The sequence below is a fragment of the Pipistrellus kuhlii genome, unplaced genomic scaffold (assembly GCF_014108245.1).
Source record: "Pipistrellus kuhlii isolate mPipKuh1 unplaced genomic scaffold, mPipKuh1.p scaffold_m20_p_6, whole genome shotgun sequence".
In the NCBI taxonomy this organism is placed as follows: Eukaryota; Metazoa; Chordata; class Mammalia; order Chiroptera; family Vespertilionidae; genus Pipistrellus; species Pipistrellus kuhlii.
This window is the reverse complement of record NW_023425562.1, coordinates 8081667-8107440: the sequence shown is the minus strand read 5'-3', so window position 1 is coordinate 8107440 and position 25774 is coordinate 8081667. Positions and strand designations below refer to the sequence as shown.

At 46.3% G+C, this 25774-nt stretch overlaps 1 protein-coding gene and 1 long non-coding RNA gene across 24 annotated transcripts in view; one reads left to right on the top strand and one right to left on the bottom strand.

Annotated features, from left to right (window-relative positions):
- FHOD3 (formin homology 2 domain containing 3) overlaps positions 1–25774 on the bottom strand; it is a 335026-nt gene that overhangs the window by 189807 nt on the left and 119445 nt on the right. For all 23 annotated transcript variants that reach the window (XM_045574974.1, XM_036419534.2, XM_036419535.2 and 20 more), the window contains exon 4: positions 5431–5498. In XM_045574974.1, coding sequence (XP_045430930.1) covers positions 5431–5498 — 68 coding nt within the window. The remainder of the gene's footprint in view (positions 1–5430; positions 5499–25774) is intronic.
- LOC118708322 lies at positions 204–9122 on the top strand. Its single transcript, XR_004984532.1, has 3 exons — positions 204–215; positions 584–585; positions 8965–9122. It is a non-coding gene; the product is annotated as an uncharacterized LOC118708322 (long non-coding RNA).

Below are 25774 nucleotides of genomic sequence, written 5' to 3'. Positions count from 1 at the left end.
TGTCCCAGCCCATCCTCCATGCAGACTGTGCTGTTAAAACTATGCACAAGCCTTTGAAGCCAGACCGACCCTGAGATTGTTCTGCTCTATTCAAATGAAGCATCTCAACTGCTGCCAGAGGAATTTTACAACCAGTCTTCGCATTGTTGTTTGCCAAAGACCCAGGATTGCCTTCTGGGCAATCTAATAAAGATAAAGCAAGCGAATCCTTGTCTGTCAGGAATATTTAAAGCATTCTGTTTCTCATTCTTCAAAAACCAGCAGGCTCTGCTCCCTCGTGGGTCCCTAGGCATGAGCCACATGAAGCTTGCTGCATTTAACAGCGGGAGCATCCAACAGCAGCATAGACCATCGAGTGAAGGGTTCAAAACACCCTCAAACCTCCTTAAGGCCGTATCAGAACGTAAAAAGCAGACTCTCCATCTCCTGAGCTGTGGGCTTGCCAGACCAGCGTGAGGCAGAGCACAGTTCCCTGCATGGATCTGGAATAGAGTGCCACCCTCCCAAAGAACCGCTGTGGGTGGCCTGCAGCCTTGCTCACAGAAGGCAGGCCAGGGAAGGAACCTCGGGGTTATCGACTCAGTAGTTCACAAAGAGAGGTCTCCAGACCCATGGGGAGCAAAAGGGTCACCTGGGAACTTGTTAAAAATGCCAACGCCCAGCTCTACCCCTGACTTACTTGATAAGAAATTTGCTGTGGAGACCAGGGTCCTGTGGCTACCACGCCCTCCAGGTGATTGGGAGGTGCACAGATGGGCCTCAGCCCACTTAGGATCATCTGGGTGCTTTGAAAAGGAAGAAGAAGCAGGACCCTTCCCCGGAGGACTTAACCAGAATTTCTGTGAGGGAGGCCCAGCTTTGCTATTAAATGCCCCAGGAAATCCTAAAGGCCGATCAGTTCAAGAACCACTGATCTAATCCTACCTTCTCTTTATAGATCAATACTCAAGAGTGAGAGTGGCCAAGGCACCGATGTCCCTCGCCCTCCTCCAGGGCACCCTTTCCTGTAGTAGCCACCTCTGTGCAAATGTAGGAGAGGGATCTTCAATCTACTGCTGTGGGAGATTCCCTCGGTTGGACAGTGCCTTGTCTCAAACACAACCAGGATAAGGCTGGAACATTCTTCTTCAATTATAACAACAGAGCAAAACTGAAGAAAAAAAAAACCCTCAGTGATGTAAATAGTAGAAAGCTTAATGGAATAATGGAAGGTTACTCTTCTAGGAATGGTCAGCAACCCTGGTTGATCTCCAAAAAAAAGAAAAAATAATGTAGACGAACTGGCACACTCCTCCAGTCTCTCTGTTAAATCAGCCCCTCGTTTGGATTTTACGGCATTTTCCAATTATATGGATGGAGGACGTGAGCTCAATGTGGGCAGGCCAGGCCCGGGCTCCCTTTGAACCAAGAAAGCGCTCCCCGTGTTCACAGGGCACCGGGGGAGGGGGAGTGAGGCCTGTGCCCCGGAGGTAATGAGAGACAGCTGTGTTAGTTCAGACTTGAAGATAATCATGGCTTTGGAAAGCAAGAGAAAATGGGACAATATCATGAGTTTTTGGAAAATTACTTTACACTCCTATGTAGAAAGGAAATAAAAAATAATTCTCTCTCCATCCCATATCCTTTTCCACCAGCATATGTGAAAAGTGAACATTTAGATGAGCTCATGTCTAGTCAGAAGGTTTTTCCAAGCATGTAACAATGTTTATTACTTTTAACTAAAACTAGATTCACACATGACTTCATGGTGAAAAAGTGAGAACAAGCTCTCAAGAAACCACTCAAGCTAATCACTAATATTAATATCGAGTTGACTGTCTGGAAAAGGTACCTAGAAAAAAACACTGAACGGAGGAGATGGTGTTTATAAAAATAATTCAGAACCCAGAGTAAACAGTATGCATATATGTAGATAAGGCACTGTAGGAACTAAAAATGTACAGATAGTAAATGTGGAGAGTATCTTCCAAATAGACAATGTACTAGCTTTTAAAACACATATCCTAAAATGTATAGGCGCTAATAAGTGGTTCTTGAAACAACAAGAATGAAATCAAAATGTTAACACTAACGAATAAGTGATTACACTGCATTTCAGAATATTCTACAAGAGTCATGCATTAACCTGTAATCATTTTTTCATGCCTATTAGTCAAGGAATAGGCAATGCAATCCAAATGGGCAATGGCTCAAATTTTTGTTGTTGTTGTTGTTGTTGTTGTTGTTTACCCCCTAATTCCAAATAGAACCTCCACATCTATAAAACACAAGGGATGGTGGAGAGGCAGGCTCATGGGTGTGAGAAGCGATCGAGGTCCCAGACAGCTTGCAACCTGTGTAACCCATTCAATCCCCAATGCATCCTTGCTCTGTGGTTTACAGCTGTTTTGTGTGCACATGGGTGGTCTTCCAGACAGGTTATAAACTTCTAGTGGCAAACACCTTCTCCCTTGCCTACGAGATGTGGACAAAGGCTGCTTAAAAACATTTGCTTAATGAATAAACAGTAGAAACAGCATCCTTGAGAATCCAGAGCCAACACTACAGAACAGGTGTGGTGAGGGGATCTGCTATAAGACCCCAAACATATTTCTTTTCTTTTTTTAACTTTTCACCATAGAAAACTTTAAACATATTCAAAATAAGACAGAATAATTTAGTGAACCCCTGGTGCCAATCAAGTCAGACCAATACTGTTTCTTCTGTCACACCCCCAGTCTGCTGTCTTATTAATTTGAAGCAAATCCCAGACATCACATCATTTAATCCATAAGTATTCCAATATGTATCTCCAAAATAGGAACTCTTTAAAATTATGTACTCATAATAAAAAAATTAATACTTTCTTATGTTATCAAATGTCCAGTCAGTGACCAGATTTCTGCCTCATAAATACTGTTTTCTTACAATTTGTGTCAGGATCCAAATAAGATCCACATGTGGCAATTAGTTTATATAAATTTTAAATGTATTTTAATTCGTCTCTCTTTTTTCCCCCTTGAAATTTATGTGTTGAAGAAAGTAGGTCATTTGCCCACAGTCTGGGTTTTGTTGATTACACGCCTGTGGTGTAGTGTAACAAGCACTTCTGTCCTGCATCATTTATTCACTGGTTATTGCATATAGAGCATGATCAGCTCCAGGACTGACTTTGTTGGCTTGACCACATCATTGATGGTAGTGTTTCCATGGACGCATATAGCATTTGGTTCTCTTCATTGTCACATCAGCAGCTGTGGCTGCTCAGACCTATCTATCCATTCATTCATTAGGGGTTATAAAATCAAGTTATTCTAATTATGTCCCTCCTTATTACGTCTTAGCTAGAATATTTTTATGCATAAAACTTCACTTCAATGACTATTTGGTTATCCTAAAATTCACATAGAAAGAGGTAAATATGAGATTCTAAAACTACCCATTTTCAAAATTATGAGCTAAAAACTAGCATTTTTCCAATGATGAACAATCCATTGAGTTTATTTTTTTCTAGTATCATGATGAACTCATCAATGCAAATACTTGGTGTTTTTAACTCATTGAAATTATCAACCTTATTGGTGCTTACATTGTCCCATCTTTGGTGAACCAGTGGGAGACTTTATTTTTAGCAATAATCCTAGTAGTATTTGACAGCTTCCTTGCTGTCCATTAAAAAGGACCCAAGTTTAGCCAAAGCCAGTTTGGCTCAGGGGATAGAGCATTGGCCTGCGGACTGAAGGGTCCCAGGTTCGATTCCACTCAAGGGCACTTACCTTGGTTGCAGGCACATCCCCAGTGGGGGGTGTGCAGGAGGCAGCTGGTCAATCTATCTCTCTCATCGATGTTTCTAACTCTCTGTCCCTCTCAATTCCTCTCTGTGTAAAATCAATAAAATACATTTTAAAAAAAGAAAAATAAAGAAACAAATGTCATATCCTATGAAAGACACATCTTGAAAATGCTTAAAGAAAGCTGTCATTTTTAAAAAATAATAAAATAAATAAATAAATAAAAATAAAAGGACCCAAGTTTATTTTACCCATTTCCTTCTCCAGACTTAGAATCAGCTGTTTCTCCAAAGAGCTGTGCTTCCTCTCAATATTTCAAGACCACAGTCTTACTGCTTTGGGTGCTTTTGGCTAATGGGTTGATCATTGCTTCTAGTCCTTTTCCATAAACAGAGCTAGAAATGTGCTTATTTGCTTGTTTGGTTGTTAAATTAATATGCAACGTGGGTTCAGTCTGATTTTTCCAGTTCAGGAATACAGAGCTTTTAAATTAACCTCTTCTACTTTTCTATCTTTTTTTCTACCTCACACCAAGAATCCCAATCCCTAAGAATTCTAAGAATGACAAAATTGGGATAACTATACACCCACACAGTGTCAGAATAGCAATACCAACATTACCACCACAACCATGATTACTGTAAACATGAAAACAGTGCATTTGTGTGTGTGTGTGTGTGTGTGTGTGTGATTCAAGATGCACAAATTACAGTATTTTAAAGTCACTTAGAATAGCTCTTCTTCCATCAACTGGATACTCAACAAGGTGAACATAAGTTTTGAAAGAAGTCAAAGCTGAACAACAGAAACACGGGCAGACAGAGGGACTGCATGAGTCAGGGTGAGGAGGGGCATGGGCATGCCTCTGGGGACACAGTGAAGTCCAGCTCCACAGTCAGGGATCTGAGTTTGAGAGAGGACGTCATGGAGGGTGAAGAAGTTTTGCTTTGTTCATCTGAGGAACAGGGATACCAGTTGAATTCGTGGGAGGTGGAGTTTTGGGACAATGAGTCAGTGAAGCACTGACTAAATTAGAGACAGGGAGGACATAAGACAGACATCTGTTAGACTATTCGGGTTGCCCAGCCCATTCATTGATTGCTTGAGTGGCACCAGACACTGTGGGAGGCCTCAGAGACACAGCAACGGAATCCAGCGAGCTCCCAGGTGACTGGACTCCCACAAGTGCCCGAAGTATCGTAAGGTCCATACCATAAGCACAGATGGCATCAGGGGTATTCAGAGGGACCATGACTGTGGTGAGGGGCAAAGGTGCAGAAGAGAGAAGGCACAGATGGCTTCCAGAGTGCAATCACAGGCAGAACTTAGGATGCAGCCAAGGACAGCAAGGTGTGAACAGAAGATTGGTCCAGAAGGGTCTCCATGTTATACTGAGAAATCCAGAGGTAATCCAGAAGGCTATGAGGAACCAGCAAGAGAATGACACCCTCAAACCCTCTGGTGGGAAGTGGGAGAAGAGATGGAGCTGGGGAGGCCCAAAAGCAGGCAGTGTCTGTAGACAGCTGTTTCAATTTTTTTGAGATGCACACTGAGGACAATGACAAGATGGTTTACACTGAGGCAGACAGTAACAATAAAAGGCATCTCATTCCACAGCAGTGCAGAAACAGAACCCGAGGGCACTATCTTCCTCTCTTACCTGAAATATCTGCTTCAGGGAGAAAAGGGCCCTTCTTAAATCTCGCCCACTGGAGTTGTACAGTTTTTCTGAAAGAAAGAAACAAGATATAAAATTAACTTATAATTGATTCAACAGATGGTAAAAACAGAGAGAGGATATGAACAATTACAGAATTTCCACTGGAAAGGTGAGTAAACCGAATCCATTTCATTTAGGATACAGGCCTCACCTCCAATAGACCAAAAATAGTCTGGGCTGTTACTGGGGGGAGGACAGGAAGTCTTGGGGGGCCCTGGTGAGTTATAGAGAATGATGCCCAGGTTTGCACCCTTAGCCAACACCCTCCCTCTCTCCAGCTCTCTATGTCCAGCTATTTAAAGACAATTACACTTGATGGTGAACAATATCTAAAAAATAACAGCTAAAACTGAATTCACCCTCTACCCGCCTCCTTCCTGGCCTCACAGCCCCTGTCCCACCAAGCTCTCTGGCTCCAGTATAAATCATTCTGCGACTGCGCTAAGAAAGCTTTTTCAGTGCCGCCTTTTCCCTGGGGGCTGATGGTCGCCTTGAGAGACCCAAGGGAAGTGGCCCTCAAGGTTTGGCTCCTTCGATGACAGGAGCCCAGCTGCAGCTGTGCCTGTACCAGAGCCCTCACTCATGTTCTAGGATGGGCCCTGGCTTTGAGCAAGGCAGGTGGAGGAGCCCTGGCTTATATTCACTGGTTCAGGACTCCTTCCAGCTACTTCAACCACACTATTCAATGGATCACATTTAGCATTTGCTGGTTAGGCCAGGCCTTGTGAATAAGGAGGCGAACCTGACCCAGGACTCGGCCTCCCAAGGTCACAATGCAACAGGATACACAGGTGAGTAATCCAAAGTTACTAGCAGAGAGAATCCCTCTTTATAAGGTATGGAGGCCTGCATTAGACTTTCTGCCATGTATCACCTGACAACAAGCAGAACTCTGCCTTCCATGAATTCACAACATCACCGCCCTCTCTTAGTTACCAGCAATCTGTCATGGCTTCTGATTCTAAGGAATGAGAATGGAGGTTACTTGTGTTCTGAGGGCTAAGGTTTTAGTACTTTACGCCATTGCTGAAACAATCCCTTTAAAAAAAAAAAAAATAGGGGTTAAGCATGTTAGAAAATAATTAGCGAGAATGACAATATTTTGTTGGAGATTTTTACATGTATAGTCATGAGCAATATGGATCTGCAGCTTTCTTATAATGAGGTTGACAATGAAGCAATGTTGACCTCTTAAGCTGGAAGTATTCACTCCTTTTCTGCTTTCAGAAAGAGTTTGTGTAACCTTGGTGCTATATCTTCCTTAAATGTTTGGCAGAATTCTCCAGTGAAGACACCTACGGCTGAAATATTCTTTATTGTTGGGAAGTTTTCAACTTTAAATTCAATATTTTTTCTATTAAGATAGGACTATTCTGATTATCTATTTCTTTTTGAATGAGCTTTGGTAATTTGTGTCTTTCAAGGAATTTCTCTGTTTCACCTAAGTTATTAAATGTACAGGCATAAATCTGTTCATAATATTCCCTATTATCCTTTTATTGACTATAACAATCTCCTCTCTTTTGTCTATGATATTGGTAATGTGTTACTTCCCTCCTTCTCACTTGGTTAAATTGGCTACAGATGTATCAATTGTATTGATCTTTTCAAAGAATCAGCTTTTTATTTCATTGTTTTTTTTCATTGTTTTTCTGACTTCTATTTCACTGGTTATGTTCTTCCCTCTGCCAGTTTTTGGTTTAATTTGCCTTTTATTTTCCAGTTTCCTAAGATGGAAACTTAAATAATTGATTTAGACCTTTCTTCTGTTCTAATGTAAGTATAAAATGCTATAAATTTCTGAGCACTGCTTTACCTACATTCCACAAATTTTGATATATTGTGTTTTCATTTTCATTTGATTCAAAATTAAATCAAGTTTGCATATTTCATTCAATTCAAACGGGAATAACTTAATCCTGTGATTTTTTTTTAAACTCTGATATAGTTAAGTACTATGTTGCTAACCTTCCAAATATTTGGGAATTTTCCAGAGTTCTTTCTGTTACTGATTTTTTTTAGTTTAATTGCTCTATGATGAGAACTTTACATAGCAATTACTAAAATTTATTAAGGTTGACTTTATGGCCCAGAATTTTTTTTTTATCTTTGTAAATGTCTAATGTACACATGGGGGGAAAAATGTGTATTCTGCTGTTATTGGGTAGGCTGTTCCATAAATACTCACTAGGTCACACTGAATGACAGTGTTCCTGAGGTCTTCTATTCTTACTGAATTTCTGTTTACCCGTTGAAATCAACTATTATCATGGATTATCTATTTCTTCTTTCAGCTTTGTGTGTTTTGCTTTAGGTCCCTTGATGTTCTGTTGGAAGGTGCATTCACAGTTAAGGTTGCTACGGCTTTCAGGTGAACTGACTTTTACCATTATGTAATGCCTTTCTTCCTCGATATTCCTTGTTTAAAGCCTGCTTTCCTAATATTTTCTAATGTGAATATGGTCATGTAGTATGTGGTTAGTGTTATTAAGGGTGTATTTTTTCCATCCTTTTATATTTAACCTGTCTATGTAGAGTCTCTAGTACATATGTTTGAAACTTGTTTCTGTCCAATCTGCCAATCTCTATCTTCACTGGTCTGCATTAATTGTGTTTTAACCTCTAGGATAGGGGTGTCGAACTCAATCAGAGAAGGGGCCAAAATCTAAAATCCAGCCTAAATCGAGGGCCGAATGGTTTACTGAACAGTCATAAACTGTCATTGTGATGGAAACACAGCGGAGTGCAGTGATGACAGCGCGGTGCGGGCCACATTGCAAGGCCTGGCGGGACGAATTTGGCCCGCGGGCCTTGTGTTTGACACATGTGCTCTAGGACATCATCAGTGATGCCTTACGTGGCCCAGAACAGAGATGCCCTGGGAGGCCTGACCCCAGGGGGCCTCTTTCCCTTTGATAAGAAACATCCTTGTACAAACACCAATGATATCTTTGAGTGGAACCATAGAAAAAACTCTCCCCTTTCTCTTTTGCCATGACTTTTAATTATAACAAACTAGAATTTCTACTCAGGGAGTAAGTACTTTACATTCCAATTGTCTTTAATTTTTTTAAAAAAATATATATTTTATTGATCTTTTACAGAGAGGAAGGGAGAGAGATAGAGAGCTAGAAACATCGATGAGAAACATAGACCAGCTGCCTTTTGCACAGCCCCTACTGGGGATGTGCCCGCAACCAAGGTACATGCCCTGGACCGGAATCGAACCTGGGACCTTTCAGTCCGCAGACCAATGCTCTATCCACTGAGCCAAATCGGTTTCGGCTGTCTTTAACTTTTAAAAAATACTTATAATTATCTCTTTTACTTCAATAATTGTTGATTCCAAACAATGCTGAATAATAAAATAGTATGGCTCACAAATAAAAATTATTTCTTTTATGTGAGAAAATTAACACTACAGACTTCAGAGAGAGATTCATGGGTTTTCATACAGATTTTTGTTCTTTTAAGACATTGTGGATGGATCACGAGAATTCTAGCTTCATATTACACAGTGTTTTACAAAGTATCATACTTTAAAAAGATATTAGCTTGTAAGAACATGTAATAAATAACTTCAAAATAAAATGGGTATTTAATTTTAAAGAGTGCCTTTAACATTTATGTAAAACCTTTTTTGTACTTGTTCAATAGAAACTTATCTGGCCACTGGGTAAAGCCAGCAATAAAACTACTGGTCTGCCATATGTTAATATTAAAGCTCAAAAGATCAACTATATAAGAATATTATGTATTCTGCTTAAATGACCTTTAAAACACTTTTAATATTTATTTTTTTATTTTTTATTTTTTTAATCCTTCCCCTTGATTTTCAGACAGAGTGGGAGGGATGGAGAGAGAGAGGGAAAGAGAGGAAGAGAAAAAAGGAGGGAGAAAGGGAGGGAGGGAGGGAAGGAGGGAGAGAGGGAGATAGAAATATTGCCTCCTTCCCAAACCCCAACTATGACCAGGGATTGAACCCACAACTGAGGTTCGTGCCCTTGACTGAAAATCAAACTCAAGACCCTTTGATCCACAGGCTGATGCTCTAACCACTAAGAAAAACCAGCCAGGACTAAAACACTTTGTTATTTTAATTCCATAGCTACAAAGCACTAGATGAGGTCTAGACCAGAAATCCTTCCATCTGGCATCTAAATTGTAGCTTTTTTTAAATCTTAAAAAAAAAAAAAATGGCTTGTATACATGCATATAAGTACAACCAATGGACATAAAACTCTGGGGAGGGAGGGTATGTTTGGGAGGGAGGGGGGGCATTGGTATATGTAGAAAAATAATAACTTAATAAAAAATATATATATAAAAAAAATAAAATAAAAAAATGGCCGAAGCCGGTTTGGCTCAGTGGTAGAGCGTTGGTCTGCGGACTGAAAGGTCCAGGTTCGATTCCGGTCAAGAGCATGTACATTGGTTGCGGGCACAACCCCGGTAGGGGTGTGCAAGAGGCAGCTGGTCGATGTTTCTCTCTCATCGATGTTTCTGGCTATCTCTCTCCCTTCCTCTCTGTAAAAAATCAATAAAATATATATTTTTTAAAAATCTTTAAAAAATGATAATGAAGTTTTATTTTTATGGACAAAGATACTCTCTCCCAAAGTACTGCAAACCTTTCCTTTTCCTATGCAACCAACACCAACAAAAACGTCATATGAGAACAATACTGGAGCTATCACCATTATGATTGACATTTAAATGACTAAGTACTCATTCAAAGAGATATTGCCCGAAACTATTGATTTTTGGGAAAGATAATTGATATTATCTCTCTTCAAAGAACCAATATCATGGTGTAAAGTGAAAGGAGAGTGCTTAATTAAAACAAATTTTTCATCTATACCCTACCTGGCTCGTTCTGTTGATCCTTATTTTTTATTTTAAATTATAGTTCACATGCAATATTGTATTCGTTTCAGGTGTACAATATAGTGATCAGGCATTTATATACCTTAGAAAGTAATCACCATGCTAAGTCTAATAGCCATCTGTCACTGTACACACTCATTACAATATTATTGACTATATTCCCGATGCTATACATTACATTCTCATGACTAATTTTATAAATGACAATTTGTACTTCTTAATCTCCTTCACCTTTTTGCCCCTCCCCCCACTCTGTGCCATCTGACAACCATCAGTTTGTTCTCTGTATCTATGAGTTTGTTTCTGTTTAGTTTTGTTTGTTCATTTGTTTTGTTTTGTTTTGTCAGAGTCACCATATAAGTGAAATCATTGTATCTGTCTATCTCTACCTGACTTATTTCACTTAGGTTCATCCATGTGGTCATAAATGACAAGATTTGCTTCTCTTTTTTGGCTGAGAAATATTCCACAGCTTCTTTATTCATTCATCTACCAATAGCTAGGTTGCTTCCCTCTCTTGGCTGTTGTAAATGATGCTGCAATGAACACAGAGGTACATGTATCTTTTCAAATTAGTGTTTTCATTTTCTTCAGCTAAATGCCTGGAAGTGGGATTGCTGAGTCATATGGTGATTTTTTAAGAGGACTCTCCATACCATTTTCCATAATGGTTGCACCAGTCTACAATCCTCACCAGCACTTATTCTTTGTAGTCTTTCTCATAATAGACATTCTGGCACAATGAGATCTCATTGTGGTTTTGATTGTATTTCCCTGATGCTTAGTGATGTTGAGCATCTTTTCATATGTCAGTGGGCCATCTGTGTGTCTTGTTCTGTTGATTTTAACATGCATTTTAAGAGACACCACTGTTTACCAAGAGGTTAGGAAGGACTAGGGATGGAAGATGGTGGTAAGTGACATATAATTTGTCATTTTATGAGACACACAATTTCTGCTGGTAGAAAAGGAACCAACAGATGTTTCACCACTGCAGATACTGCAGTCAAACCAAAGACTGCTGATAGCCCTTTGATGTGGCTCAAGAGCAGCCTCCAGCCGAAACCGGTTTGGCTCAGTGGTAGAGCGTCGGTCTGCAGACTGAAAGGTCCCAGGTTCGATTCCTGTCAAGGGCATGTACATTGGTTGCGGGCACATCCCCAGTAGGAGGTGTGCAAGAGGCAGCTGGTCAATGTTTCTCTTTCATTGATGTTTCTAGCTCTCTATATCTCTCCCTTCCTCTCTATAAAAAATCAATAAAATATATATTTAAAAAAAAAAAAAAAGAGCAGCTTCCATAGGCCAAAGGCGTAGTATTCCTTCCCACAGCCTCATCCTGGCTTCCTTGCTACTGCGTTTTGTAACCAGCAGCTTTCACTGCTGAGATCAGAGAACTGACTGTTCCATTTGTGTTGCATCCTGGAACACCCTACAGAAAGTCAGACTCTCCATGGCTGTGTGGCCCTCCCTTTCAACTTAGACTAGAGTGTGCAGGGCTCACCTAGGAACAAACTATAAATTAGTAGTACAAAATAGTCTTAGAATTATAAAGTACAGTGTAATAAAGTCAATAGCACTGTAATCTAGATATATAAAAGGCTAACGTGCTAAGTGTCAGAGGTTCTCGGGTGACGCACCCCAAAACCAGAGAGGAGGGAGCCCGATTCCTTTTGGGGCCTTGTGATTCCACCTGCAGCCATGGGTTATGTTGTTGCTGAGTCACTGTTGGCTCCAAATCTGATTTATTGCACACTTGTATTGCCTTCCACACCCAGTATGACAGCAACTTAGTAGAGTGCCCTCTTGCACTCCAGGACTCCTCAGGGGATGTTGGAGAGCCAGTTTCAGCCCAATCCCCGCAGGCCAGGCCAAGGGACCCCATTTGCCTGAGGGACCCTGCTCACTCCGCAGACAACCTTCGAGCCACGATGCCAACTCAGGTGCAGCTGGCCGGGGAGGGACCTCAGGAGGTTGACTCCAGGGCATGTCCTGCCCATCTCGCCCAGTCCTGCCCCACCAGTCACCTTCTAATTAATTTCCTTTCGGTGTGCACAAATCCATGCACCAGGTCACTAGTAAGTATTTTATATATATATATATATATGGTGTCAGGTGAAAATATAGGAGGAGACACTTTGTAAAGTATATGGTTGTCTAACAATTATGCTGAACACCTGAAACTAATACAATATATTGTTGAATGCTGAAAATAAGAGCATCAGAAGTAGGGCTGGGATCAGGTTGGAGTCCCAAAGTTTTGTCATTCTCCTGAGCTTTAAGGCTGCCAGGTGGGAGGTATGCAAAGAAGGCCCCTCTCCCACCAGCACAACCCTGAGGAGGGATCATAGCTCAGGCGGCAGGAGATGCAGGGAAGAGGTGGGGCCAGGGCCAGCAGCTAGGAAGACGCTGGAGGATGGACTATACAGCCAGCAGAGCTCATGCTTGGCAAATAAATGAATGTGGGCATTTATTCTCCCACCCATTTCCAAGTTGAATTTACCTGAAGTGCAATCATTTGTGTGGTGCTAGCCTTTGAGTAAAGGGCCATTGGGAGCCTACGTTTGGTGGGGAAAAGAGATGTAATCATATCACTTGATAAAGTCTTCATAACTGCCCTTCCATATTTTCTCTCCACACTTCTTGCCCTCTACAATGAAACATGTTCCTTTAAGAGATGCAATCGATGTGTTACCCTCTTAACTAGCGTAGAGTCGCATGGAGTAGAGAGCAAATTAGTTAGAGGCCTCTGGGAACCATCCCCACTTTGCCATCAGGAAGGTCCCGTGCCTCCTGCTCAGCCAGGAGCGCAATGAAGAAAACCTCGGTGTGTGGGAAGAGAAAGTCCAGGACATTGGAAGAAACCAGTGAAAAAATGAGAAGCAATTTGCATCGTCAACAGAATGTGGACAGGAGGAACCAAAGGCCTCTGTGAGTGTGTCGAAGGAAGCGGAGAGTGGAAGCTACATCTACAGCGTGCTTAGAGGCTGTTGAAATCACTGACTTTAAGACAAACCATGCCAACACACCCTTCTCTCGCCAAGTGTCAAACATATTAACCAAGCAACACGTGGACCGAGACCCCAGAGGCCGTCCTCAGTAAGGGAGACAAAAACTCCCCTTTTGCCCCCGGGCTGCTACAAAAGACGTCGCCCTGAGGAAACAGATTTATTCCTAGGCAAAGTGCCCATGCCTCGATTTAAAAGTCTGTTTAGACAATATAATCATCATGATCTTTCAGGAGCAGCCACAAGAGTGAATTCCTCCTTTTCTAGCATGTAGCTGCGTGACGTTTGCTTTCAGACTCACGGTGAGAGAGGGTGGTGAAGAACAGCTCTGCGGAATGACAGCCAGCAGGAAACCGGTGGCCAAGGTCTGCCCCTTACCCTGCCAAGAAGCCCACAGCCCAGTCATTGTCAGAAGCATCCCACTCTGGAAGTTCTTCCCATGAGTTCAAATGAGCCACGTGATACTCTGATGACAGGAAGCACAGCCCACTGCACCCTGCAACTGGGCTTCCATATTGCATGTGGATACAGGGGCCCAGGGGGAACCTTATTTTTTTTTTTTCCTGTGAAAACCCTGCTTGGTTGGCTTTTGGAAATACCTCTCTCCAGTGGTTTTGAAGGTTTGGGGATCACAGACTCACTGGAAAGACCTATACAAGCTGCAAAGTGATGTTCAGACACACGCGATGTTAGTCCTCTTTCCCTCTTCCCTTCCTTCAAACCATCACTGGCTACTTGTTGGGTTCCGGCTGGGCCAGGCAGGGGCGGGAAACAGACAAACACGGCATGACCCGGTGCACAAAGCGCAGAGCCGGTGTTGGCGAGGACACGGGCGCTCTGGGCTGTGGCAGCGAGGACCGTGCCCACGACAGGGGCGGCCTCCAGGGAGCTGCGGACCGGGCGGCAGCACCAGGCTTGAAATGACAGGATTCTGTGCCGGCTTCCTTGTCTGTCACCACCGTCTGGTCATCACCACCTTGCTGAGCCCCACCCAGCTTCCCAGTTTGTTACCTTGGAAACCACTCTGACAACCCTTCTGCACTGAGGAGAGCAGCCCTGCCCCTCTGGGTCCCATCATCCTGGGAAACCGGGGCCCTGTCTGCGGGAGCTGGCGAGCTCTGGGCCCAGCGAAGCGCACTTCCGCCTGCTCCCACCTCTGCCTGCACAAAAGGGTCCCCTCTCAGAGGCAAAAAGGCCGGGGTCAGCTAGTGCAGGCCACCTAAGGAAGGGAAATTCTGTCTGAAACACGCCTTCTTTCTTCCCGGATCAAAGGAGAAAGAAGGGTCCTCAGAGGCCGTCCAGTCCCGCGCCTCCCTCTGCGGAGGAGCTGAGCAGCTGGCCAGCCCACAGAGGGGTCAGCACTGCCCACCACCCTCTGAGGAGGCTCTGACCGGGGATCAGGTCATTAGCATCTGAAAGCAGCAACCAGCCGCGGGACAAACAGGTGTGGGCCCTTCCACTTCAGAGGAACTCTGCTCCCTGTCTCTACCCTCCCCTCTCCCTCTCTCTCTCTCACAGTCTCTGTTTCTTTCTCCCTGTCTCCCCCACTCCCTCTCCTCCTCATAAATGCCTTGGTCGCCTCCCCCCTGCCTTCTCCCTCTCCTCTCTTTCTATACTTCCTTCTTCCTTTGTTCCCTTATCTCCTAATTAGGCATCTGGATAACCTCAAAATATTTACTTTATTTACGGCCTTTTTATCATTCCCTGTCTTTATTTGAAAATTAAATTGAAACATTGAAATGTTTGTGTTTTTTTTCAACATTACATATATATATTTTCTTCCTGGTCCTGTCACCAGCAGCAAAGTAGCCCATGGACAGGGCAATAGGTAGTGAGGACATGGGGGGAAATAGGGGCGGGTAGGGGCTGGAGGATGGAAGTAAAGCAGGGGGGGGAGGAGAGATAGCTGTAATACTATCAACAATAACAATAAAAAAATAAATAAAGAGACTGCACTGCCTCCAGGTTGGCATGAGCGTAGGGCGTGTTGCTCCTGAGTGGCCACCCCCATGGCAACCCCAGCCCACAGCTCAGCCCCTCCCCTGCTGGCAGGGCCCAGAGGGAAGAGAGGCTTCCTGCACCAAACTACTCATTCTCTTCTCTCAGCTCTTCCGGAAGCGTCCAGAGTCCCTGGTGGTGTCCACGGGAGACCACCCCTCTCAGCAATGCCCAACTCCGCTTCACTCTCCAGGGAGCAAATTGAAGAGAAGAGAACCATCCCAGCAAAGGGCACACCCACCCCCCCCAACTCCAGCAAGCACGCTGAAACTGTGCGGCCCTCGTCCCTGGGCACTGACTGTAGCCAGGACCGGCCTAGTCTTGGCCTCAGCAGAGCACCCCACTCTCCTGGCCTCCACTCACAGAAGCTGCCACCCGGGGCCCTGACCTCCTCTCCTGCCAACCATTGGGGCACTGTGTCCTCCTCACTTGCCCCCTTGCACTACTGCACTCCCAGCTAGCAAGGTTCCCTCCCTGCACGCTGCCCCTGCACCCTGTGCAGCCCTGGTATGCACGTGGCCTTCTGCATCTCTCCCTATCGCTTTGGACAACACCAGCATCTAGACCCCTAAACAGATGTTTCAGAAGAGGCTCCTCACTGGGCCTCAGTTTCCTCATCAAATAAAGCAGAGCTGAAAATACACATCCCAACGTTCAGAAGCCATGAGGTCATCCTATCTAGATAATAAAAGAGGGAATATGCTAATTGGCCATCACTCCATCACAAAAATGGCTGCACCCACAGCTGAGGCCAAGTTCCCAGAAGGAGCCTTAAGGAGCATCACCAGGGGCCTCAGGCTATGCCCTCCCCCATCCTGTGGGGCTTGACATGGACCTTAAGGTGTGCTTTTGGTCCTGGCATCAGGCTGGGGGACCTCAGGCTACACCCCCTGCCCAGCAGGGCTTGAAAAGGTTGGGACTGGCCAGGTCTGGATCTAGCCCAATGGCGGGGGTGACAGAGAGAAGCTAGGTCTGGTCTCACACGATTTTGAGGTGCATGTGGGTGGCAGGGATTTGACTCTGGTGAGCCCCAGACTCTGCTAGGAGGAAGGTTTTCATATATATTTTACTAATTTTCTTTCATCTCTGACACTTCTATTATAGAGGAAGGGCAAATAGCAATATTGCATTATTTCCTCTAATTAATCCCCTTTTAATGTGCATGAACTTCGTGCACGGGGTCACTAGTGAACACAATAATGTTGGTAAAACACCTGGCAATCTGTGGTCAACAAGGAGTCCTTTCCCTTCTCTCTCAAGGCTTCCGTGACATTTCCAAAAACCAGCCACGGCCCCACCCACCGTGACATGTCAGGCCTCTCATGGGCACTGCACCCTGGGCTGGCGAGGCACCTCCTGTCATCTGCCAGGTCCTCACCTGACCTCGGATGGCCTGGCTGGGGCCGGGGTGCCTGTCCAAGGCATGACCACCCCTGGGAGAGATGGCCTCTTCCTGGGGTCAGCGGCTCTTGGCAGGGAAAAGGGTCGCCATCCCTGCCCTGGACACTGTGAGAAAAGAGAGTGACTGTCCAAACCCCGGAGAGAAGATAAGGATCATTGGCGGGGTCAAAAGGGAACAATCTGGCATCCATCTTCCCGTGAGCGAACAGCTAAGCTCAGCAGTTCCCTGACGCACCCCCGGGGCCAGGTGCTCCTCAGTATTCGTCAGCGTGGAGGCGGCCCTTCATCTCGGCAAGCGGCCCACGGTGCCAACAAAGCCGCACCGGAGAGAAGGGCTTTTACAACGGCTTTTCAGCCAAGGGGGAGGGGCTGCATCAGTCAGAGCAGAAAGCATTGTCTTTTTACACATAAGCACAGCAGCCCTTAAATACTGGATTTGTCTGATAACAAATTCACATCTGAATTGAGGGTTTCTGCACATCAAAAGGACAGTCCACATCCCGGCTTTTCCCGGGCACCTCCCCAGTGGGTTTACTTCCAGGTGGTGCCAAGGTCCCGTGCCAAGGAGGGCAAAGCCCAGGGTGTAGAGGGCTGCCTGAGAAGGCACATGGACATCCTTTAAATTGTTAGCTGAGCTCAAGGCACTGGCAGAGTACCTTTGTCCAGGTGTCAGCAGGGGTGGGTCTAGATACGTAAATCCAGTAATGCTAGAGCCTATTTAAGAATGCAAATAAGCTCCTTTGACCCTGTAAATAAACCTGCATGGCTTGGCGGGTCGCCTTTGCTACCTCTCCATCAGAGAGATGGCCCCCACCTAGCACCCAGCTTGACGAATCTATTTCTGCCTCCACGTCTTTCTTCTTTCTCTAATTTCTTAATCCCCAGCTCCTCCACTCAGGAGCCTGTCGTTTTCCATGATGGACACGGAAAACAGAGAAATAGCCCACCGCACCAGGGTGCCATGGGGCTGCGGCAACTCACCACAGTGAGAACACGAAATGCCTGGACCGGAACCGCTCATACCACCCCCCCCTCGCTGACAGCCAGGTGAGCCGACAGAGCGGAGTTCGTCACTAGGAAACACTGAGGACGCGGATCCCGTTCCGGGCAGATTTCCACTTCAAGGAAGAGGACAGAGACCTCAGGGACATCAGCACAGCGGCCCCTCCCTCATCCTCAGGGACAAATTCCAAGACCTCCAATGGATAGGACCAGACCCTCCACCTGTATACACTTTAGGGTTCTCTTGGGCATATCCGAACTGTCAGCATCGCTGCTCTTGCGCTTTGGGGCCATGGATTAAGCAAAATAAGGGTTAATTGCACACCAACACTGCCACTCCGTGTCCAGTTGACCCGATCTAACCAAGACGGCTCCGTGACTAATGGCGGGTAGTGTACACAGTGTGGATACTCTGGACAAAGGGATGACTCACATCCCCGGCAGGACGGAGCCAGACAGCACGAGATTCTTATCACGCTCCTCAGAACAGCGTGCACTTTACAACTTACCAAGTGTCTATTTCTAAAAATTTCCATGTAATATTCTTGGACCACGGTTGGTCACGGGTAACTGAAACTGCAAAAGCGAAACCGTGGATAAGGGGGCACAGTGACCGTCTTCCTGGACGTCCCGTGTTATCAGTGTTTCCCAGTGAAGTCGGGAACGGGCCTCGCGGTAACTGCCCCGCTGAATAACGGAACCGCAGAACAGCAGCACACAGGGAAGGGGAAGGCAGAAACTGTATGGAGAAGGCATTGCACCCCAGCCTCAAAGATAAATGAGACACAGTGCCCCCGTGAAGAACTTAAAAGTCTGATAGGAGAGGCCACTGGTGGACACATTCCGTTTGTGCGGGAAGCGACGAAAGTGTCCTCCTAGCCATTCAGGGAGGCTTCCAGAAGCCCAGCTGCCCAGGCAGCCATGGGAAGATGAGTCCGAGCCACTCAGGGAATAACAGCAGACACTGCTTTCCAGGCGGAGGACAGATGCCCCAGACACCACGAAGTGAGAGCGCCTGGTGGTGGCGGGAGCCTTGTAGCCTGCAGTACCAGGGGGGAGGAGCCAGCGATGGCAGTCTCGTCTCATCTCCGATGAGACACAGGCATCGGCCACGCTCCTGGTAGGTGGGTGGTGTGCAGTCACCCAACCAAAACCATGTTCCCAGCTCCGTGATGGTTCACCCCATGTGGTTGGTGTCTGGTGAGGGTAGTGCCATCTGTTAGCAGATTAGAGCACCCCGCCTGCCTCTGAGGCCCTTTCTCAGGTTGGGGTGATGCTGACTTCCTGTCCCCTCCAGGGTCTGCCTCGGGGGGCCACTCCACACTGCAGTCCGCCTGCTCTCCCGAGTTCGGTCACGGGAAGCGCGCTGGCAGCCCTGGATCTCACGGAGCGAGGGCAGGAGCAGCTCGGGTGCGGGCCATGGACCGCGACCAGGACGCAGGTGGGTGCTCTGTCAGCGCCCCTCCCAAGTCAACTGGGGCCGGAGCCAAGGGAGCCGTTAAAGAAAAAGTCACAGACACCGGCCACAGTGAGGAAGAGACAAGCACAGGGACACCTTCTTCTCACGCTGCAATACAGTCATCAAATCTCCACAGATCAAGACAGAGACGCTAAGTGAACTTCCGACTGTACGTGACAATGGTCAGGGCATGCAGGAGGGGACGGGGATGAAAGCCCCTTTGCCAGAGACCAAGCTCCATACACATCACCCCCGGATGCAGATGGCAGCCCCCTCCTTCCCGAGGGCAGCAGTGTTTCCGGTAGAAACTCAAGTGAGAGATAAAAGAGGGTGGAGGAGGGGCTGGCTCGGCCACATCCAGGCAGCAACCCCAGAGGCAGGGTGTGAGGGCCGGGGGCACCCAGCCAGGGGACCAGGATTGGGAAGCTGCCAGGCTGGCTCCCTTCGGTGCCCCCAGTGTGGTCTCCCCGGGGCGCTGCCCTCCGTGCACACAGGCCAGAGCCACAGGCATGGAGAATGGCCTCAGTAATCTCTGTGGTGGGACAGCAGGGCCCCAGCCTTCACCACACCCCCGAGGGGCTGGAGTGCTTTGCTTGGGAAAGAGCCGAGAACCCCCTTCATTATTCCGTGCTCAGGGCCCCCCTCAAACACTGCCTGAGGATGAAGGTGCCGGGAGGTTGAACCGAGCGGCGCAATGCCCTCGGTTGCTCTGCGTTGCAGGCAGGCAGAGCTCTGGTCTGTTTCCTCCTCGTTGGAACAACCTGGGGAGGCAGGCCTGCTCTCTACATCCTCGCTGGGGCCTAAAGCTGGGTTTGAACATTATCCCACCAGTTAAGACCTCTCTTTAGAGGATGTTTAAGCAAAATCAGCTGCAAGGCAGGGAAGCACATTCAACATCTCCATGGATCAAATAAAGAGCAGCCTTCCCTGTCCAGTCCCAAATGTTGCGGGTGAGGGAACGGGGATAGCCCTATGCCACCTCCTATTACAAAGCAAATCATCCGAAATCAGGGCTTTTCAGTGACGTATTAAAGGAACTGCACAGGTGAACAGAAAAAGAATTCCAGAAACCAGCAACAACAGGGAAGCAACGCCAAACCCAGATTGCCTATACGAGAGGGATATTCATGACGAAGAGTTATCCACAGCTGCCAGCCTCGCGTGACGTGACTTATCTTAAGCCGGTGGCCAGCAAACTGCGGCTCGAGAGCCACATTCGGCTCTTTGGCCCCTTGAGTTTTTAGCAAAGACCAGCTTAGGAGTACCCTAATTAAGTTAATAGCAATGTACCTATCTATATAGTTTAAGTTTAAAAATGTTGGCTCTCCAAAGACACTTCAATCGTTGTCCTGTTGATATTTGGCTCTGTTGACTAATGAGTCTGCTGACCACTGTTTTTAGCAGACCAGCGTAAACAGCTGATGCGCGGGCCCTTCCATCTTCTCAGGCGTGAATGTGCACAGAAGCCCCAGGGAGGCAGAGAGCACAGTGCGGATTCAGGGGGTCCGAACCAGGCGGCAGGCAGTCTGCATTGCTACCAGGCTCAGAGGTCCCAGGACCACACTGGGAGAGCCACTGACCTTGGGCATTTGGTGAACACCGTGAGTCTGAAGGAGAGGCTGCCCGCCAGGGGGACCAGTTAGAATGTGAAGGAGCCCACACCAAGGGTGACAGCACACGTGCTTCCAGCCCCGCACTCTCAGCCTGTTCCCAGAGCCCAGGGACCACATCGGAGAACAGGACATGCTTCTCAGAGGCACAGTGCGATGGTGCTGAAGGGACATCCCCGTCAGCTGGAAAGCCTGGGAGGCACCACCACCCTTTAGCTACATACAGTTCATCTCCAAGCCAGGCCTTCACTGGGGAAAACGGGGAGATAAAATCTGCCCTGTTCCAGGGAAAATGCTTGGTAACGTATTTTACCAGCATTCGTTATGAGTTTTTCCTCCTAGGAATAAAACCAACAAGCCAGTGGGGAGTGAAGTCCTCTGACACATGTGATTTTCACACTCAGTAAACAGGTTAACTAATCTATTAAACCGTGTGTGTGTGTGTGTGTGTGTGTGTGTGCATGTGTGCATGCACCTGTACACACACCACACACACACATAACACATAATACACACATACACATAACACACACCACACACACACACACATGCACACTGGAAGAGTGCAGAGCAGCTGTGAGCTTCCTGCCACTTCTCCTTTCCCTCTGCAGAGACACGGGCTGGCTGTGCTGAGTGGAGCCCTAAGCAGAGCCAGTTCCCCTGGGAGCCATTTATCACTGTGTTCACATCTGGCTGTGCCCCTCCAGACTGCTCCTGTCTCTCCATCAGCCACACCATCCTGCTGGCTTGTCCTAGGTTTGGGACACACCAAAAACCTGACCTTCAAACCAGAGATCCTACTACCTGGCAAAAAAAAAATCCCAAATTCTTCCAATTCCCCCTTTTCAAAGCATGGTCCTCCCAGGAGGGGGCCTGGGAGGCTGCATTTGAAGTGAGGCTGCACTTCTCTCCCCTGCCTTCTGAGCGGGCGCATGTGTTTCGGGGAGTGGGTGCATCCAGGTGGCTCAGAGAAGAGCCCGTCGTGGCTCTCGGCTACCACTTTTCAGCAGGGGAGCCACGCATTCTAAGCTTGGCAGGTGTGCCACACTGTTCGGTCTCTTAAATGCTGACCTTGGAATAGCCCATTCTGTTCCCGCCAGCCTTTGCTGGACTCCAGGAGAGAAGGAAGGAAGAAGAGAAGAAAGCAGGCAGGCCACTGCTCTCAGGGAGCTGGAGACCAGTGTGAAAGCAACTACACAAAATATGAAGCAGGACAGATGGACAGTCTCAGGGGCTGCCTCGGTATCTGGTGCTCCAGCAAGAACCCCGGGGGCCAGCCTTCCCATCCCTCTCTCTGCTCCCACAGACTCATCAGGCAAGCATTCCCTGCACCCCTTCCTTAGGATGGCGCTGCTGCACCCTGCTCAAAGCAGACACCCCTTCCCGGGGTCATGCAGCGCCTCCTTCCCGGTCTCCCTGCTTCCCCCTGACCCCCACTTAGTTCACAGCCTCAGAAAACACCCCCTTCTGGGCCAGAGCTTCCCGGCCACTGACAATCTCTGACATGCACTCGAGGACACACACTTCAGAGCCACTCGCCTGTTGTTCTCCACTCAGCATTTGTCACTGTCACACTGCATTCTGCGCATTAACCTTGTTCCTGCCGGGCTCCCCCACTGCAGTCTCAGCTTCACGGAGTAGGGCTTTTCCCTGTCTTTGCATTGCCAGAGCCCAGGACCTACACACGGACTGACACACAATAGGTGCAGAATACATTTCCGCAGAGTGAATGGAAGGATCAGGACCCTCCCCCCTTGCCCATTTTCTTATGAATAGGGTGTTTGAAGGCTGTTTCCACCCCCTCTCCTTGTTTATAAGTTCTGAGGGCTAAGAATAACTTTCCGGATCTGTAAGGCACACCCACCTTTTGCCAAATTTAATACTCCAGCCCAGATCCTGGCATAAAATAGTAATTTGCTTTCCTTCACGTCATTGTCTAGAATTAAGGAAACATGAACTAATTTCACCTACCTTGGAGGCGGCAGCAGCCACAGGTTCAGAAAGCCTGCCTCTGCCCAAGGAATGTAAGAACCCCCTCCCCCCCCTCAGTGAGTAGGAGGGAACGAACGCTGTTTAAAATGCCAGCCATCCGATACTAGCACCTGTCTTTGGTGGTTAACATAAAAATTGTCCAACGTACTTCCAACGTTCATGTCCATGTTGAATTGACTTGGGGAGCAAGAATAAAAGTAAATTTTTATCATGTGCATCTTACATTTATGCTGAGGCACGCGTCACAAGTCAAAATAGGAAGAGACAAAAATTATTTCTTTGGTATCTGTCCATGGTACCGGCAGAACGCAAGCGCCTCGTTTTCGGAACCTTGAAAGAAAAAAGAAAAAAAAAAAAAAAAAAAAAAGCTCTTTCTGTGGCAACCAACCTGGGTGGGAAGAAAAAATAAACAAACAAACAAACAAACAGGAAAGAGGGGGAGGTATGGAAGGTTGCCTTCCAGAAAAACAGACTTTTCCTCCTTTTCTCCAGCCACCTTTTACCAAGAAAGGACTGTAAGGAAATTTCCTCATCTCCATAGAAGGAACTCACATCAATGGGCTCTCTCTTTCTTGCCATTGTCTTCTCCCAAACCCTGCAGGCCTGGAGAGCTGCGGCTCCCTTGAAGAGCTTGGTCTGAAGGAGGCCAGTGGATTACAGCTGACTGCAGAAATTCCTGAGGCAATTTACTGAGAAAAGAGGTGTGGGACGCAAACACAGAACAAACAATGATGTCTAACCCTCCCCTCCTTCCTTCAATCCTCTTGCATGTTTACTTCAGTGAAAGGAAGGAGCTGTGGGAAATGAAGGTCTATTTCCACGCCCGATGGAGAACACTTTAGAAAGAATTAAAAAAAAAAAAAAGTTATGCTTTTCAAAAGCAAAAAGACTCCTAGTGTCTCCAGCCCAGCACGCCACAGAAACTGGTGCATGGAAATGGCTTGTTTCCAGAGAAGTCTGAATGCCTCCCACTGGCTTGGAGAAAGAAAGCAGAACGGGTACCTGGAGGCAATCCTTCCTGTTGGCCTTGACATTGAGATCATCGCCAATGTCTGGTGATGTGCGTGGAATAAAAACCACTCACTCACATTGGAGTTGGTCTATGAGCCATTGCTTCCAAGATACAGAGTTAGGGCCAAGCGCTGTTTTGCCTGCTACCGGTTGTTTTGCACATAAGAACTGGTCACGATGGTGAGCAAGTTGACTAAAGTTGTTCTCCCACTTTTCTAGAGTTTACAGAAACTGCAAACCTCCGGAATAAAGGTTAAAGGCTGCGAAAAAGTGGGCAAGGCCTTTGAATAAATAAAATATTTCTCAATAGTGATCATGTTCTTGTCGCCATAGGCAGGAGCCTCATGTTGAAGGTCCCTAGGCCAGAGATACCATAGTCAGGTTTGCATTCCCTCTTCTGAGTGGACATTTCAGCTGCCCCCAGTCTCCCATCGCTTTGATGGACATTTGACAGTGGCTATCTCCAGGCATGTGTGCAGATACTTCACCACAGAACTGAACCAAACGTTGCCCATGATTCTAATGTGCCTGGGGCTGGGACCCAGCGAGTCAGAAGCAATACATGAAGTGAGCTATGGGATGGGAAGGCTAGGGGGTCTTTAGAGCAGCCCCAAGGAGGAGAAGGCATCTGGCCGGTGACCTCAGAACTGACTGAGGCTCAGGGGAAAAACATCTCCATCTGACTGAGCCAAGGGGCTGATTTGCAGAAAGTCTATTTGCCTAAACCCACTCTGCAGAATTTACTTGTTTCTCTTTAGCCATTTGTTTGGATGTGCTGGTTTTAATAACTAATTCTGCCCAGTTCTAGATGACCAGTTTTTAGGAATGGTTTGTTTGTGTCTGCCCCAGCCCACCCGCAGCTGCATCTGGGAAGAGCCGAGGGGAGGGTGGAGGGTGGACATCAGAATTGCCTACTGGACAGTAAGCTAAAGGGGCAGCCAAGGAGGAGGCAGAAGGCAGGGTGGTGCAGGGTCAGGCCATCTTACGTGTATACATCTAGTCCTTTGATATGGACATTCCTTCCTTGATAGAAACCTTCTCCAAATAAAGAAACAGCCATTGCAATAGTCGAAAAGTTCTTAAGAACATACATCCAAGAATGGCGAGTATTCATATTAAGTACGTTCCATCGTGAATGTTCATATTCATTAAATACATTTCAAACATTATATATTCCTAAAATCACCTTTTATGATCTGACCAAATGACCATTCCTCAAGTGCTGCTAATGGGACAAATGCAGGCCAACCAATACGTGGCAGACATTTTTGAGTGATATCAATGTCATGGCAGAACTGATACAAGTGGCTATTGATTTTACAAATATTAAGAAAAGAAATAGATCTGGCAAAAAGGACTAGAGTATTACAACTCATACTCAGACCTGAAGTTCATGACAAAGAAAGGGTTAAACTATGGATAGGTCCAGCATCTTTTATATACCAAAGGCATAAAACATGAAATACAGAGTACCTGTCACATTTACACCACAGTCAAACTTCTTTAATTCTTCAAGGGATCATTTTCTATTTTCTTTAAGAAAAAAATTTTTTTTTATTTATACAGCTCATTCCACTTTATCTGTATAATGTGTGTGATCAACTGAACACAATGAAGACATGCAGGAATGGCTACTGAGAGGGAGGCCACAGGATGTGAAAAAGACAAGATCCTAGCTAGGACACTTGTCATTTCAACCTCATTGAGTGAAGCTGATAGAAGTCCTTCACACCTGCTCTTTCTATAGGCAGTATAAGATATAATTAAATCCTCTCCTTCGTGTTGCTACTTGAGGAAAAAAACAAAATGCAAAATAATACCTCAAGTTCTAGTCTTGACGACCAGAATGGCAAAGTGTCCATAGTTTGAAGATGGGGGGAGGGGGAAGAAGGTTGGGGGTGAAGCCAGAGGGAAGAGTG